The sequence below is a fragment of the Vombatus ursinus genome, unplaced genomic scaffold (assembly GCF_900497805.2).
Source record: "Vombatus ursinus unplaced genomic scaffold, bare-nosed wombat genome assembly UNPS02005459.1, whole genome shotgun sequence".
NCBI lineage: Eukaryota > Metazoa > Chordata > Mammalia > Diprotodontia > Vombatidae > Vombatus > Vombatus ursinus.
Genome location: NW_020945237.1, coordinates 8,178,291 through 8,191,256, shown reverse-complemented (window position 1 = coordinate 8,191,256; position 12,966 = coordinate 8,178,291). Strand labels below are relative to the sequence as shown.

Genomic DNA, 12,966 nt, shown 5'->3' with positions numbered 1-12,966 from the left:
AAAGGACTTATGATAAAAAATGCTGTCTACCTCTGATAGAGTCTGAATGCAAATAGAAGCATACTTTTTTAAAAAAAACTTTTTTTATTGGGGTTTTTTTTTAATCTGTTTGTTTTTATCTTTTGCAACTTAACTAATATGGATATGTTTTGCATGACATACATATGTATAAACCTATCAAACTGCCTGCCTTCTCAGTATAGGAGAGGAAGAAAGGGAGAGAATTATGAAACTCAAAAAAATTTTTAAATGAATGTTGAAAATTGTTTTTACATATAATTGGAATCCACTATTTAACAAAAAAAAAGCTTGGCTCAGGGACCCTGTCCTACACAAAGCCTTCTTCAATCACCCAAGTTTTTAGTTCCTTCTCCTGCTTCAAATTATATTTGTCTGTATATACATTTGACAAAATATAAAATCATTGAGTAAAGTAAAAAATTTTTGAATCATTTTAGGGATAGCTAGGTGGCGCAGTGGATAGAGCACTGGCCCTGAAGTCAGGAGGATCTGAGTTCTAATCCGGCCTCAGACCAAACACTTGACACTTACTAGCTGTGTGACCCTGGGCAAATCACTTACCCCCAATTGCCTAAAAAAAAAAAAAAAATCATTTTATCTTTGTACCTCCAGCACCAAATACAGTACCTGGTACATAGTGTTTAATCAGTGTTCATTGTCTGATTGATTGATATTATATCCCCTCCCCTAGTAAAATGTAAATTCTCTGAGGGAAATAGCTATTTCATTTTTGTTTTTGTACCCCCAATACTGTACTTTGCACATAGTAGGCATTTGGTTGAACTGAACTATGATTCAAGAGAATTATTCTCTTCCATAGTTAGAATAATAGGAAGTCATTTTGATCTTAAATCCATTTACCAAAGAGAAAGGATTTTTTTTTTCATTTTAACTGTATTTCCTTTCATATAGAAAGAGTTCTATTGTGCGTGGAATAGTAACAGATGTGATTGATATTCAGTAAAGGTCAGTTGTTCCTTTAGTTAATTTTGACATTACTAGAATCCTAATACTGGAATTCACAGAACGTGAGAGCTAAAAAGGACCTTGGAGATCATCTAATCCAATTCCTTCATTTTATAGATGAGAAGACCAAAGGCCTTGTGAGGTTGTGACATTCCCGAGGTCACACCACTAGTGATTATAGAGCTGTGATTTGAATCCAAATCTTCTGACTCCAATTCCAGTGCTCTTTCCATTTCACTACAGCGCCTCTCATAAACCAGTAATAAATGAGCATGTAGGAATGCTATTCAAAAGATGGAAGTGACTGCTGGAAACTCACCAGTCGGTTTTGAAAGCTAGATTCATTTTGCTGAAGGCAACACTGGCACTTTTAAGAATGGATTTCATTAGAAGCTAAATGCCAAAATGTAAACCATGCCAATCATGGTGTGTTTTTCTTGAGTGTATTTTTTTTTAACTTTCTATAAATGCCAGGTGTGGGATTCTAGCAGTGCTATGATCACATGCAAAACTGTTATGCATTGGTTCCCCCCTCCCCTTAATTAGTGTTTTAAATACCCAGAACTTGCAACCCCACCACAGGTTCATCCTGGGCCAGTGTACTTTAAGCACACAGTGGCAGGGCAGCCATTTGGAGCGTATCCAACTGGAAGTCAGGGTGCTCAAAAGTAATGTTTGAGTTGCCGTACTTTTGGCCTCTCAGCTGAATCTCTCTTATCCAATACAGTCCCTGACAATATGTAAGTAGCAGTTTGCCTAAAAGGCAGAGGGCGGGTACATTGATAGGTATGTGTAGACTGTAGCACATCACAAATAAGGGATTAAGTGGGAAAGATGTCATCCAAAAAAAAAACATGACCAAAAAAAAAAAATGATCTGCTGGGCACAAAGCAAGAACAAGGGATATCCACACGATGTAAAGAGAACAAGGATCCTCAGCCCATTGAGTGGACCCCCTCTGGAGATCTTGTGGGAGGCTTCGAATGAGCATCTGGGTAGCAGTGGATGAGGAATGATCTATGTCATTGTAGACTACACCCACATTGATGAGCTCCCAGGTCCTTGGAGCTTTGGGGTGCATCGCTTATGCCAGTGTGAAACTGGTGTACCTCAATGTTGGATGAATTATGCATCAAAAATCTGGAATTATTCACAGTTGTCCTCAAGCTTGGCCTTGAGGACAAGCACTTAGTTTAACCTATTATCCTTTAGAAGTAGTTCACAAGGGTTTGTTGAAGAATTATGTGATCCTTCTACAAAATGCATTTTTCAAGTTATTTTCTAATAACTTAGAGGACTCTCTTGGTAATGGTAACTGTTCCTATTTTAGCCCCACCCCCAGCTTATTATAGAACTTGCAGCATTTAGCACTTTCCAGTGTAATTTAAAGGGATCACCTATTTTCTTAAATGCCTAAGTAATGTAGCAAGTCTCGGTTATTGATTCTCTCTGCATTTATTACATGAAAGCTGTGTTTGCTCCTTCCCCAGGGAGTATACCTCCTGAACTGCATGCTTGCCAGTGACAGCTTGGACCCCTGATACATAACCAAAGACCTTGCCTAATATCCTTGCAACTGCTCAGGGAATTTTTATTAAGTAAAGGCATCATTAAAGTAGACAGGATGATGAAGTTTAATGAGCATCTTTCTTGCATGATACAATGAGTTTGGCTGTTCCAGAGCTCTCCTTTCTCCTCTCTAGTAGGGTAGATAGTGAGGAGGGAAGTGTACTGAGGCTTCATTTCTCCGTGTGTTTCCAGACGATCTCTGAGGTCCTTTCCATCTTGTACATTCTGCGATTCTGAGTTTACAGTTCTAGCGATGGGACGATCATCCAAGGAAACAACTGGCCTTCACTGAATATAAATCACATCTATTGGAATTATCTGTATAAGAAGAATACTAATGTGTAAAGGGAGAGAAAGTTAAAATGGTTGTAATAAATATACATAGCTATCATTTTTCTGTGAATCTCAAGTTTCAATTCAAGTTAATTCAGCCAAAATTTATTACGAAGTCTCTGTGTGCTAGGTTCTGGAGATAGATAAACCCCAAGAACTTACATTCTACTGGGGAATGACATGTGTATGGAAAATTTAAATATAAAAAACAAATACAATGTAAGTGGGGAGGTTCTTATCTTTAGCTACATCTTCACATGGGATTAGGTACTGTATATGGATGTAGTTCTGTGTAGTTACTTTTATAGGCTTTTCAAAAAACAAAGTTAGTATATATGTGTGTATGTATGTATGTATATATGTATGTGGTGTGTTGCTGTGAGTCAGGCCTCACAAAAGAGAGTGACAGAGCCATACTGCTGTCAGTGAGTTCAGGACTGTCTCATGGATGGGATCTCAAGAAATCATTGCCTATTGACATAATAAGACAATTCCTAGGAGTAATGTAGGGGAGCAATTCTTTTTCTATTATAATTCTAACCTTAACATCTTATAGTTGCTATGTAAGGTAATTATACAGATTTGAAGTTGTATATTTGCATTATAGGTCTCATAGTTTATTTGCCAAATTGACTTTGGAGAATTTCATTTAACATTCTACCTGAAATTTAAAGTAACTCTTTGGTAATGATAAAGGGAATTGTTGCCACCAGTTACTTTTAGGCATTTTGCTTTGGGAGGTAGGGGGGATCAGGGTTGAGGGTAGAGTTAATTAGTTACTGTGCCTCTCTCTCTTAACTGGCCAGCTTAGAGGCATGCAATCTGATTATATGACATATAGACAGTATGATATACCTAGCATGTAGAAAAAAGATGTTCTACAGTGGAAATAGCAATGGGAATTGAGAAACAGGAAGCCTGAGTTCAGCTGTTAGTTCTGATAACTGTCTAACCTTTGGGCAAGTCATATAATCACTTTGGGACTCAGTTATCTGTCTAGGGAAGTGATTTGGACCAAATAAATTTGAGCTCTATAATTCTATGCATTGACTCCTCAATGGTTAGCAGTGTGCTAACTATGGGAGAGATCAAAGGAATAGATGTAGTGGTCTTTGTCCTCCAGAAGCTTATAGTCTTATGGAGAAGACTGAACTGGAATCCATGACCAAATTGGAGAAGCTGCAGGTCAACATGTGGTCAGGTGCAGAGGTTCAAGAGGTACAGAGCTTTGTGAGCTACTGGAAGGAGCAGAGAGAAGTGTGTTAGAAAGAAGCAGCGGAAAGGAAAAGACACTTGCAAAGTCAAGATAGGAAAAGGCTTCGGGAAGGATGTTCAACAGCTCCAGGTGATAGAGAGAGGTCAAGAAATGAGAGGAACTCAGAACTCTTCTGTGACTTCCTGTTGTTTCTAGGATAAAAGAGCATTTAAAGCCCTTGGTAGTCTAGTCTCACCTGCCTTTCCAGTTTTTATTTCATATTCTATCTCGTGTGCTTTCCACTCTAGCCACTGTTCCTCAGGTATAAAATCTCATCTCTCACCTGCATGCTTTTGTGCGTGCCTAGCATGAACTCCCTTCTCACCTGCACCCCTAGAATCCCTAGTTTCCTTCAAAGTACAAGATACAGGGTCACCTTCGGGTTCCTTTCCTGATGTCCAGTTGTTAGTGTTGTCTCCCTCTTCAAAATGCTTTGTATAACTTACATCTATTCTGTGATTATTTATATGTCTACACATTGTTTATTTGCAGGCAGGGATTATGTCCTTTTTTGTCTTTTCAATACAGTGTGAAGTACCTTTCACATAGTAGGACCATAGTTTTAGAGCTGGACTAGCCTTCAGAGGTCATTTAGCCATGGCACCGTGGATTTAGGGCTGGAAGGTCCTTCAGAGGCCATCTGGCACAAGCCTATCATTTTACAGATGAGGAAGCTCAAGACCAGGGAGGTCACCCGTGGGTGCCCACAGTCACTCGGCCAAGGAGTTAGCATCAAAGTCAGAAGCTGAATCCAGGCCCCTTTTCTACAACCCCCTCATTTTACAGAAAAGGAAACTGAGCCCCACAGAGATTAAGTGAGAAGTTATGATATCTGCAGTGAATTGGCAGAGCTGGGATTCAAAGCCAGCTCCTTTGGCCTCTCACCTAGTATTCTCTGCTCTCTCATTGGCACTTATTACATGTTCAGCTGTTTGCACAGAATCTTTTTCTAGCTATGACAAGCCCCTTATTATATTTTGTTTACTTTAACATATTCGTTTTTTAATTAAGCTCCTACTGTATATAGATCACTGTGCTAGACCCTATGGGAGACATAGAATTTTGACAAGACGGTCACTGTTACCACAACGTAGGAAACCATTAGGAAGCGTGTGTGTTATACTATTTGGAAATAATGGGTTTTTTTTCTTTGCAAAGGTTACTGTGTATTTGACATGTCAGCGTTGAACTTGCCCTCCTTCGATTTTAAGCATCAGATACTTGAAAGCTTCTGGTTAAAAGCAGGCAGTATGCCAGTGCCTTGAATATATCTGCTCCGAGTTACTTAGCTTTGAGGAACAGAGAGAGGATGCCTAACTTTTCATTATGATTCTTTCTGTGATCCTCATGGGGAGAGGGGACTCTTCAGTCAGATGCCCCCCTCCCTTGTCACACCCTCTCTGCCTTACTGCTCCAGACCTCGCAGACATAATGTGCATGGCACTGCCGAGGCTAAGAGAGCCCTGAGCTCTCATTCACTTGTATCTCCCAGCCGAGAGCTTCCGAAGAAGTCTCTCCTTTGAAATGTTCTTCAGCCACAGAAGTCTGGCTGCTGAGATTAAATGATCCTTTCTCTGTTCCTGGAGAGGACTCTTCTCCCCTCTCCCCCCGCCGTGATCACCTCCCAACCAATTACCCTCTACAAATCTCACTTTTCAGCAGACGTAAGAAAGCTTTCCAAGAACTCTCAAGCCCCGAGTGCTTAGAGTTTTCTGAGCTTGAGCACTGGGCTACTGCTTCCCCATTGGGTGACCCTGGGCAAATCTTCCTCAGTGTCCTTCCTGAATACAAGGATCACAGCACTTTTCTCAACTGCTTTGTAATCCTTTGTGCAAATGCTAAGTGCCCGGGTGGAAAATGTGCTTGAAGGAAAAGTTTGCTCTGGTTTGTACTGTGCATGGCAATATGTGGGAAGTAGAAGCACTGAATGAGAGCTCGGAGGGTCTGGGTTCAAATCCCAGCTATGCCTTACTAGTTATAGAACCCTAATTAGGTACATCATTTAACCCCCAGAGGCTTCAGGTTTTTGTCTGTAAAGTGAGAGGGGAGGGGAGCTAAGAAAAGAACATACATACACACACACACACACACACACACACAAAAATTGGTGTGTAGTTTTAGAGATTACTTTTGGCCCTAGAAAAGAGTTGAGAAAATAAGAATATGGACCTTTCCCTCCTTCTTTGTAGAGGTAGAGGAGCTGTGGGCATGAAATAGTGTGTACACTGTCAGATGCAGTTGGTGTGTTGATTACTTTGTACAACTGCTTCTTCCCCCTCTCCCCCCCACTCTCTTTTGTGATCCTATTTTAAGGGATAGTTTTCTGAATGGGAACCCAGGGAGAATGTGTGTGTGTGTGTGTGTGTGTGTGTGTATGAATGTGAGAGAGTAAACAAGCATTTACTAAGCATGGTAGATGCTGTGCTAAATGTTCGAAATACAATATAATTATGAGCACAAAAAAAAAAAAGATAGTCCTTGCCTTCGAGGAGCTTACATTCGAAAGGAGGGAAGACCACATTTGGGATGAAAATCAAAGGCAATGAGAAAATGGGAAGGTGAATATATTGTGCATGGTAGAAAAAGTGTAGAAAATGCAATCTGGTGGGGAATGGAGATGCGGTGAACCTGGACATCCTCCTCAAAATGGAGCTTCTAAGAGGAACTGGCCAATTAGAGTGAGACTTCTGAGGTTGGCGAGTACTTCCAATATGAGGAGTCCAGGGTGGAGTGAGCTTCCAGAATGAAGAGGTTTCTGTGTCATGGTAGACTCGGTCCTGCGGAGGTGAGTCCGGAATGCAGCCTGGAAAGGAGTGTGTGCTCATATGTTTATATGTTTAGAAATGAAGGTGAAATAAAAGCCAAAGACCGAAAAGAACAAGATTTTAAAGATGAGAGGATTAAATTATATGATCCAGGACTCACTCTCTGATAAAAAGCAGAGCATCTTAATGTTTCCCAGCATGCATCCTTCAAAAGTAAAAGAACCAGTGAAGGGAACTGTTATTTTCAATTGGATTCTCACCAGTCAGTAAGAAAGAACTGTTTACTAAAGTAGAGATGATGAGAAATAGGGGATGGGAGTAACTATTCCATATCATAATTTGTGATAGAGAAGGTGAGAAAATTCAGGCATAGTCAGACATGCATGATAAATTTTTTTTTGGAGAGTATATTTCAAAGGATTAATAGAAACTATCAGAAGAAGCCTTTGGATTAATATTCTACAGGGGAAATCAGGTAAGATGTGTAGGTTTGGGAAGGTCTCAAAAATTAAAATTAAATTCTGTAGATAGAAATAATTCTGAAGAGGAAAAACAAGGAGAGTTGTCTAAAGAAAACAGTGTAGATGCCTAGAAAATTCTTCAACCAACTTGAAAATCCTTATGTAACTAACTGATGTGTCAAAACAAAATTTATCAATAAGAAAGAATAGAAAATGAAAGCAATGACAATTAATGAAAGATGAATACAAAAGCGTGGAATAGTACTGTAACAATCTTATCAGGAGTGCTGAAACTCCAAATGAGCTGAGATTATTAAAGAAATCAAAGGATAGGGCCAGTGAGGTGGTGCAGTGGATAGAGCACTGGCCCTGGAGTCAGGAGGACCTGAGTTCAAATGTGGCCTCAAACATTTGACACTTATTAGCTGTGTGACCCTGGGCAAGTCACTTAACCCCATTGCCTAGCCCCCCTCCCCCCAAAAAAGAAAGAAATCAAAGGATAAAGAAAAACAGAATTGTTGGAGTTTTTTTTAACTGTATAGAAGAAAAAAGGGAAGATTAAAGAAGAGAGAGAGAGGTATCTATATCTGTCAATCGATCTACAAGGAAGATCAAAGAAGAGATATATAAAGAGATGTATCTATTGAGATAATGATATAGATATTGATCTGTAGGTATAGTATACACACACACACACACACACACACACACACACACACACACACATATATATATAGATATATATATACTCTCTAGCTAGCTGCCCCAGTGTGGATGGAGCCATGATAACTGACAACAGAGAAGACAGAACTCCTCAAATCTATTTTCTTTGCCAAGGAAAATGAGCTTTAGCCTGTGAAGGATTAAACTTGTTCTCCTTGACCCTAGAGAGCAGGATTAGGAACAGTTGGTAGAATTTCAGAGAGGCAAATTTAGGCTTGAGAAAAGGAAAAACCATCCTTAAAAACTAGAGCTATCCAGAGATGGAGTGGGTTTCCTAGGGAAGTGTGGGTTCCCTTCAGCAGAATTCTTCAAGTAAGGCTGGATAACCTTTTGTCCAGTAAGTTGTAGAGGTCAGTCAAATGTGCGTTGGACAAGCTGGCCTCTTGTGTCCCTTCCAACTCTGAGCTGGTGATTCTGCGATTGCCTCAGTCTACCCTGGCTCCAAATTCTATTATGCAAACTAGAATGGGCTAGGTCAGCTTGGTTCACCTGAGTCATTGAGGCTTCCATTTCTGGTCTCCATACATGAACAGTATATATCACAAATAAGTAGTCAGAAATACTGACCCAATGCTGAGTATCCAATACAAGGAAGGTTTTGACAGGCAGGTGACTTGTCTACTTATCGCCTTACAATAAAGAACCTGTGATTTCAGGAAAGGTCACCTAATCCAATATCACTGGTTCCCAAATTCAGTTCAGCTCTTTTTCCCTCCCACAATCTACAGAGAGCCAGGTTGAAGTCCGAGAGCAGAGGCTCCTCCACCCCTAGGTTTTCTAGGGTAGCTGGGGTATCCACAGGTGCCAGTAGCAGAAAGTCTGTTTGGCTAGACGTTCTGAGCCGTGGTGTGCTGAGCCAGGGGCCAGGGCTGAGGCCAGAGAGGCTTGTCCTGAAGTGTTTCAGAGTGACACCCAACTGAAGAGCACAGCTCATCTTCCTCAGTTCTTTGGAGCTTTGCTTGTGACTCACTATGAAAGTGCTGGACAGCTCACTCAGCTCTTGTTGAGCCTTCAAAGGAAAGGTGATTCTCATCTGCTTCACAGAGGTACTAATGTGGACAGAGTGCTTTCAGGTTTCCTGATGAAGAACAACACTAAGGCCAGGCAGTTTTAGACTTCTGAATTCACTATCACTACCACTCCACATGCTTTTAAATAATGTTCAGGTCCTGGCTTTCCTACTCAAGAGAAAGTGCAAGCCCTTCCCCCCAATCATCAATCAGCAAAAAGTTGCTGCCAGGCATTTTGCTGGGGCTTGTGATACAGGGACAAAATCGAATCAGCCTCTGCCCCCAAGGAGCTTCCATTCTGTTGAGAGAAACAGCAAGTACTCTTGAGTGTATACAAAGTAAATACAAGGTAATTGGGGAAAGGAAGAGGGGAAGGCATTAGCGAGTGGGGTGGGGTACCAGGAAAGAACTCGGGAACCAGGTGGCAGTTGATCTGAACTTTGAAAGAAACTAGGGATCCGAGGAGGCAGAGATGAGTAGGGAGAGTGTTCCAGACCCAGGAAGCCTCCGACTCGACGTTAAAACTGTTAGCCACAGCTGTTTGCAGGGACTGCAAGGGGAAAGACGCACCGAGGGCATTAACCTAACCAAACAGACAAGTAAATGAATGAATAAATGAATGAGTGAATAAATGAATAAATAAATAAAAATCTCTGTACCGCTCGTGGCCAGAAGTTCATCTGGCAGAGTGCTAGGACAGAGGAATCAGATGTACCTGAGAGGACAATCCTATCAGGGGACACCTTGTTCGGGGAACCAGCATTTATGTCAACAGGCATGTGTTAGTACAGCTGAAATTCAGCAAGGAGAAAATGGCATGCCTTTCCTGAGGAGGTACTGAGGGACCCACAGAGCCCTTCTCCAAAAAAGCAGCTTATGTGAATAACAAGTTAAGTTGGAGGTATATTTATTTTAGACCGGCTTTTAATTTAGTTTAATCAGGATTACTCATAAATTATCTATTAATTACTATCTGGTGTTCAGTTGAATCCTCCCAGCCATGGAACTGGCTTAGACTTGCAGTGAATGCCATCCACCTTAATTGTAGGATACTTTGTCAACATTTAATCAGCGGGCCTTATTAATGTGCCATTGATGTGTTGGTAGCTCTCCCAGCACCATCAATCATGAGGAAACAGCAGGAGCCACCTCTGACACCATTGCTCTCTGTCACATTACCGAGCCCCTGGGCTTTCTGGTTAGGGAGGATGCTCACTTTTCTCTAAATGGACACTCTATCTCCCCAGTTCAACCCAATTTTTGTCATTGCCGACTTAAACACTCACAGCCCTTGGAGTTTGGTTCCCTGTTAGACCAGCGCAGCAGTCTTCATGAGGAGAAAGAATTCCTTATTTGCTGTTCTCCTACCCTGTTCTGCAAATGTTGGGCTCTGGGAGTCTCACCCCTACATAAAATCCAGATGCTTCAAGGGGTGTGTGTGTGTGTGTGGGTGGGTGTGGGTGTGGGTGTGGGTGTGGGTGTGTGTGTGTGTGTGTGTGTGTGTGTTTCAAAAAAAAAAAAAAAAACCAGTGACCCAGAGAAAATAGAAGTGACCTCTCCTGCTTTCCTTTTGGCTGGGTGACTAAGTATTTCTGGAGATTGGTATGCTGTTTAAAGCGTGACCAGTAGAAGCCTGTTTTATTTGAATAGACTACATCTCATATTTTTATATCTCTGTCTTCTCTGCAGCCTCTATGGCAGACATATGCAGGCAAACCCAGAGCCTCCAAAGAAGAATAATGACAAATCAAAGAAGATCAGCCGGAAACCCCTGACAGCCAAGAACAAATAAGGATTTAGCGTGGACTGATGCTTTTTACTCTCTCTCTCTCTCTCTCTCTCTCTCTCTCTCTCTCTCTCTCTCTCTCTCTCTCTGTTTCTCTCTTTTTCTCTGTCTTTCTCTCTCTCTCTCTCACACACACACACACACACACACACTCACACACTATTTCTAGTTCTCTAACCTCTACCCCCATTCCCTTGGCATTTTAGTCCTTTGGGAAGATGCTGGACTTGTTTCTGTACCTGAAACAGGTACCTGTTTCTGTGTTGTGCTATTAGAGGTGCCAAATAAAGGAAACCAAGATCTGTTTTGACTGCAAATTCCAAAGAAGGCTGTGCTTTTAAATCCTTGAATAAGAATCATGAAGTTCCATATTATCAAGAAAAATTAAAGCCATGTAACTGTTTACTACAGCTTAACACTGCTCATTCTTCTATTTATGTGTACATTAACACATTTATAATGGCTTTTATTCTATTAAGTCATACATATATACCCCCCTTGTGCTTTCATCAGTGTCCTTGTACCACCAAAATATTATGTTCATTTTACTTATAAATGATTTTAATAAAATCTTTTCTTCATATCACATGTTGCTTCTTTAATAGAACTCAGAATAATGGGATCTCGGGGAATACACACTTTTGTTTACTTATTTTTTTTTCCCCTAAAGCATTATCATGATATTTGAGTGGTTGTAGGAGATAGACTCTGAAGTCTTCCATGAAAAAAATAGGAAATTAAATCAGAGTTAGTTTTTTCTCACATTGATGTCATTTTTTTTGAAAGACTGTTTCTAAATTAGGAAGAAGCAGAAGAAACAAGTCTCTAGGAGATTCTGCCAAACGATTTTGGAAAGCAACTTTCTTATCTGAAGAAATGGGAGCCTCTGCCAGTGACTGGTAGAAAAGAACACATTCTGTCATTGCTCAAAACTCCCTGCATTTGAGCTGCCTTCTGAAGACTTGGTGCCAGAGGAGGGGTTCTGTGGGTCTGCCCATTTGCTGCCACTCTCGTCAAGGCAGGGACTGTGTTTGTGAGGTCATCAGACCTAGCTGTGACTGGCAGTTTCAGTCCCTATCAACAAAAACCATGCATTGTTTGCTTAACCAAATAAATATAGGCAGATGTTATTACTATAATTTACATGTATTCCTGCTTCCTAACACAGCAGAACACAAGCCAAGGTATCTGGAGATGCAGCAGACGTTCCCCAATTGACTCATGTCAGGACCCATTTTCCCCCAGGTTCTCTCTGCTCTCCTTTCACGTTTTTTTTTAGGCAATTGGGGTTAAGTGACTTGTCCAGGGTCACACAACTAGTAAGTAGTGTCAAGCATTTGGTCTGAGGCCGGATTTGAACTCGGTTCCTCTCTGACTTCAGGGCCGGTGCTGTATCCACCTAGCCATTGTTGTCCTGCAAGGAGTCAGAGGCCAAACCCAGTTTGATGAGAGATGAGTTGTAACTGAACGAAGGACCAAAGCCACCTAACAGAATCCCAACTTCATATATTCTTAAATGAATTCTCTTACAAAGTGGCAGAGATAGGTAGAGAGATCTCGAGGTGCCCATTCATTCTGTCATAGCTAAGGTGGAATTGACATTTCTAGGCCCACTGTCTGCCTTAGCATGAGTAAAATCAGATTTAAAAAAAACATCAACCTGTTTTCCACTGATGGTGATGTGGGAAAAGGGAGAGATGCTCAGCTATGCTCCACCGGCAAAGTCTTTTGTCTTCAAGTTAAATTAGGCATGCTCAGGGTAGTATGCAGATTAGGAAATTTGGGTCTATGTTTTAAAACAAAGCAAAAATAAAATCTAAATAAAGTGGCTTCATGTTTCTCTTGTGATGCTGAAATGAGCTTTTAACATCTGAGCATCTTAGTTCCTTCATGTCTAGATTAGAAATAAAAACTACACTGCAAAAAAGTTAGCTTTATGCTCTGATCTTTGGATTTTAATGTAGGGTTGGTAGTGTGGATGATAATAAGCTTGACCTTTCAGTGCAACAGCCATGTCAGATATTACTGGGGTCTGCTCATGAAAAAAATCAGATAGCCAGCCACCTCCTTTGGCCAT

At 40.9% G+C, this 12,966-nt stretch overlaps 1 protein-coding gene across 1 annotated transcript in view; it reads left to right on the top strand.

The window, feature by feature from the left end:
• Positions 1-11,294, top strand: part of RSU1 (Ras suppressor protein 1) — a 219,787-nt gene extending 208,493 nt beyond the window's left edge. Inside the window, exon 9 of the mRNA XM_027847963.1 lies at positions 10,793-11,294. Within this exon, the coding sequence (XP_027703764.1) occupies positions 10,793-10,895 (103 nt within the window). The 3' untranslated portion in view covers positions 10,896-11,294. The remainder of the gene's footprint in view (positions 1-10,792) is intronic.
• The last annotated feature ends 1,672 nt before the right edge of the window (positions 11,295-12,966 follow it).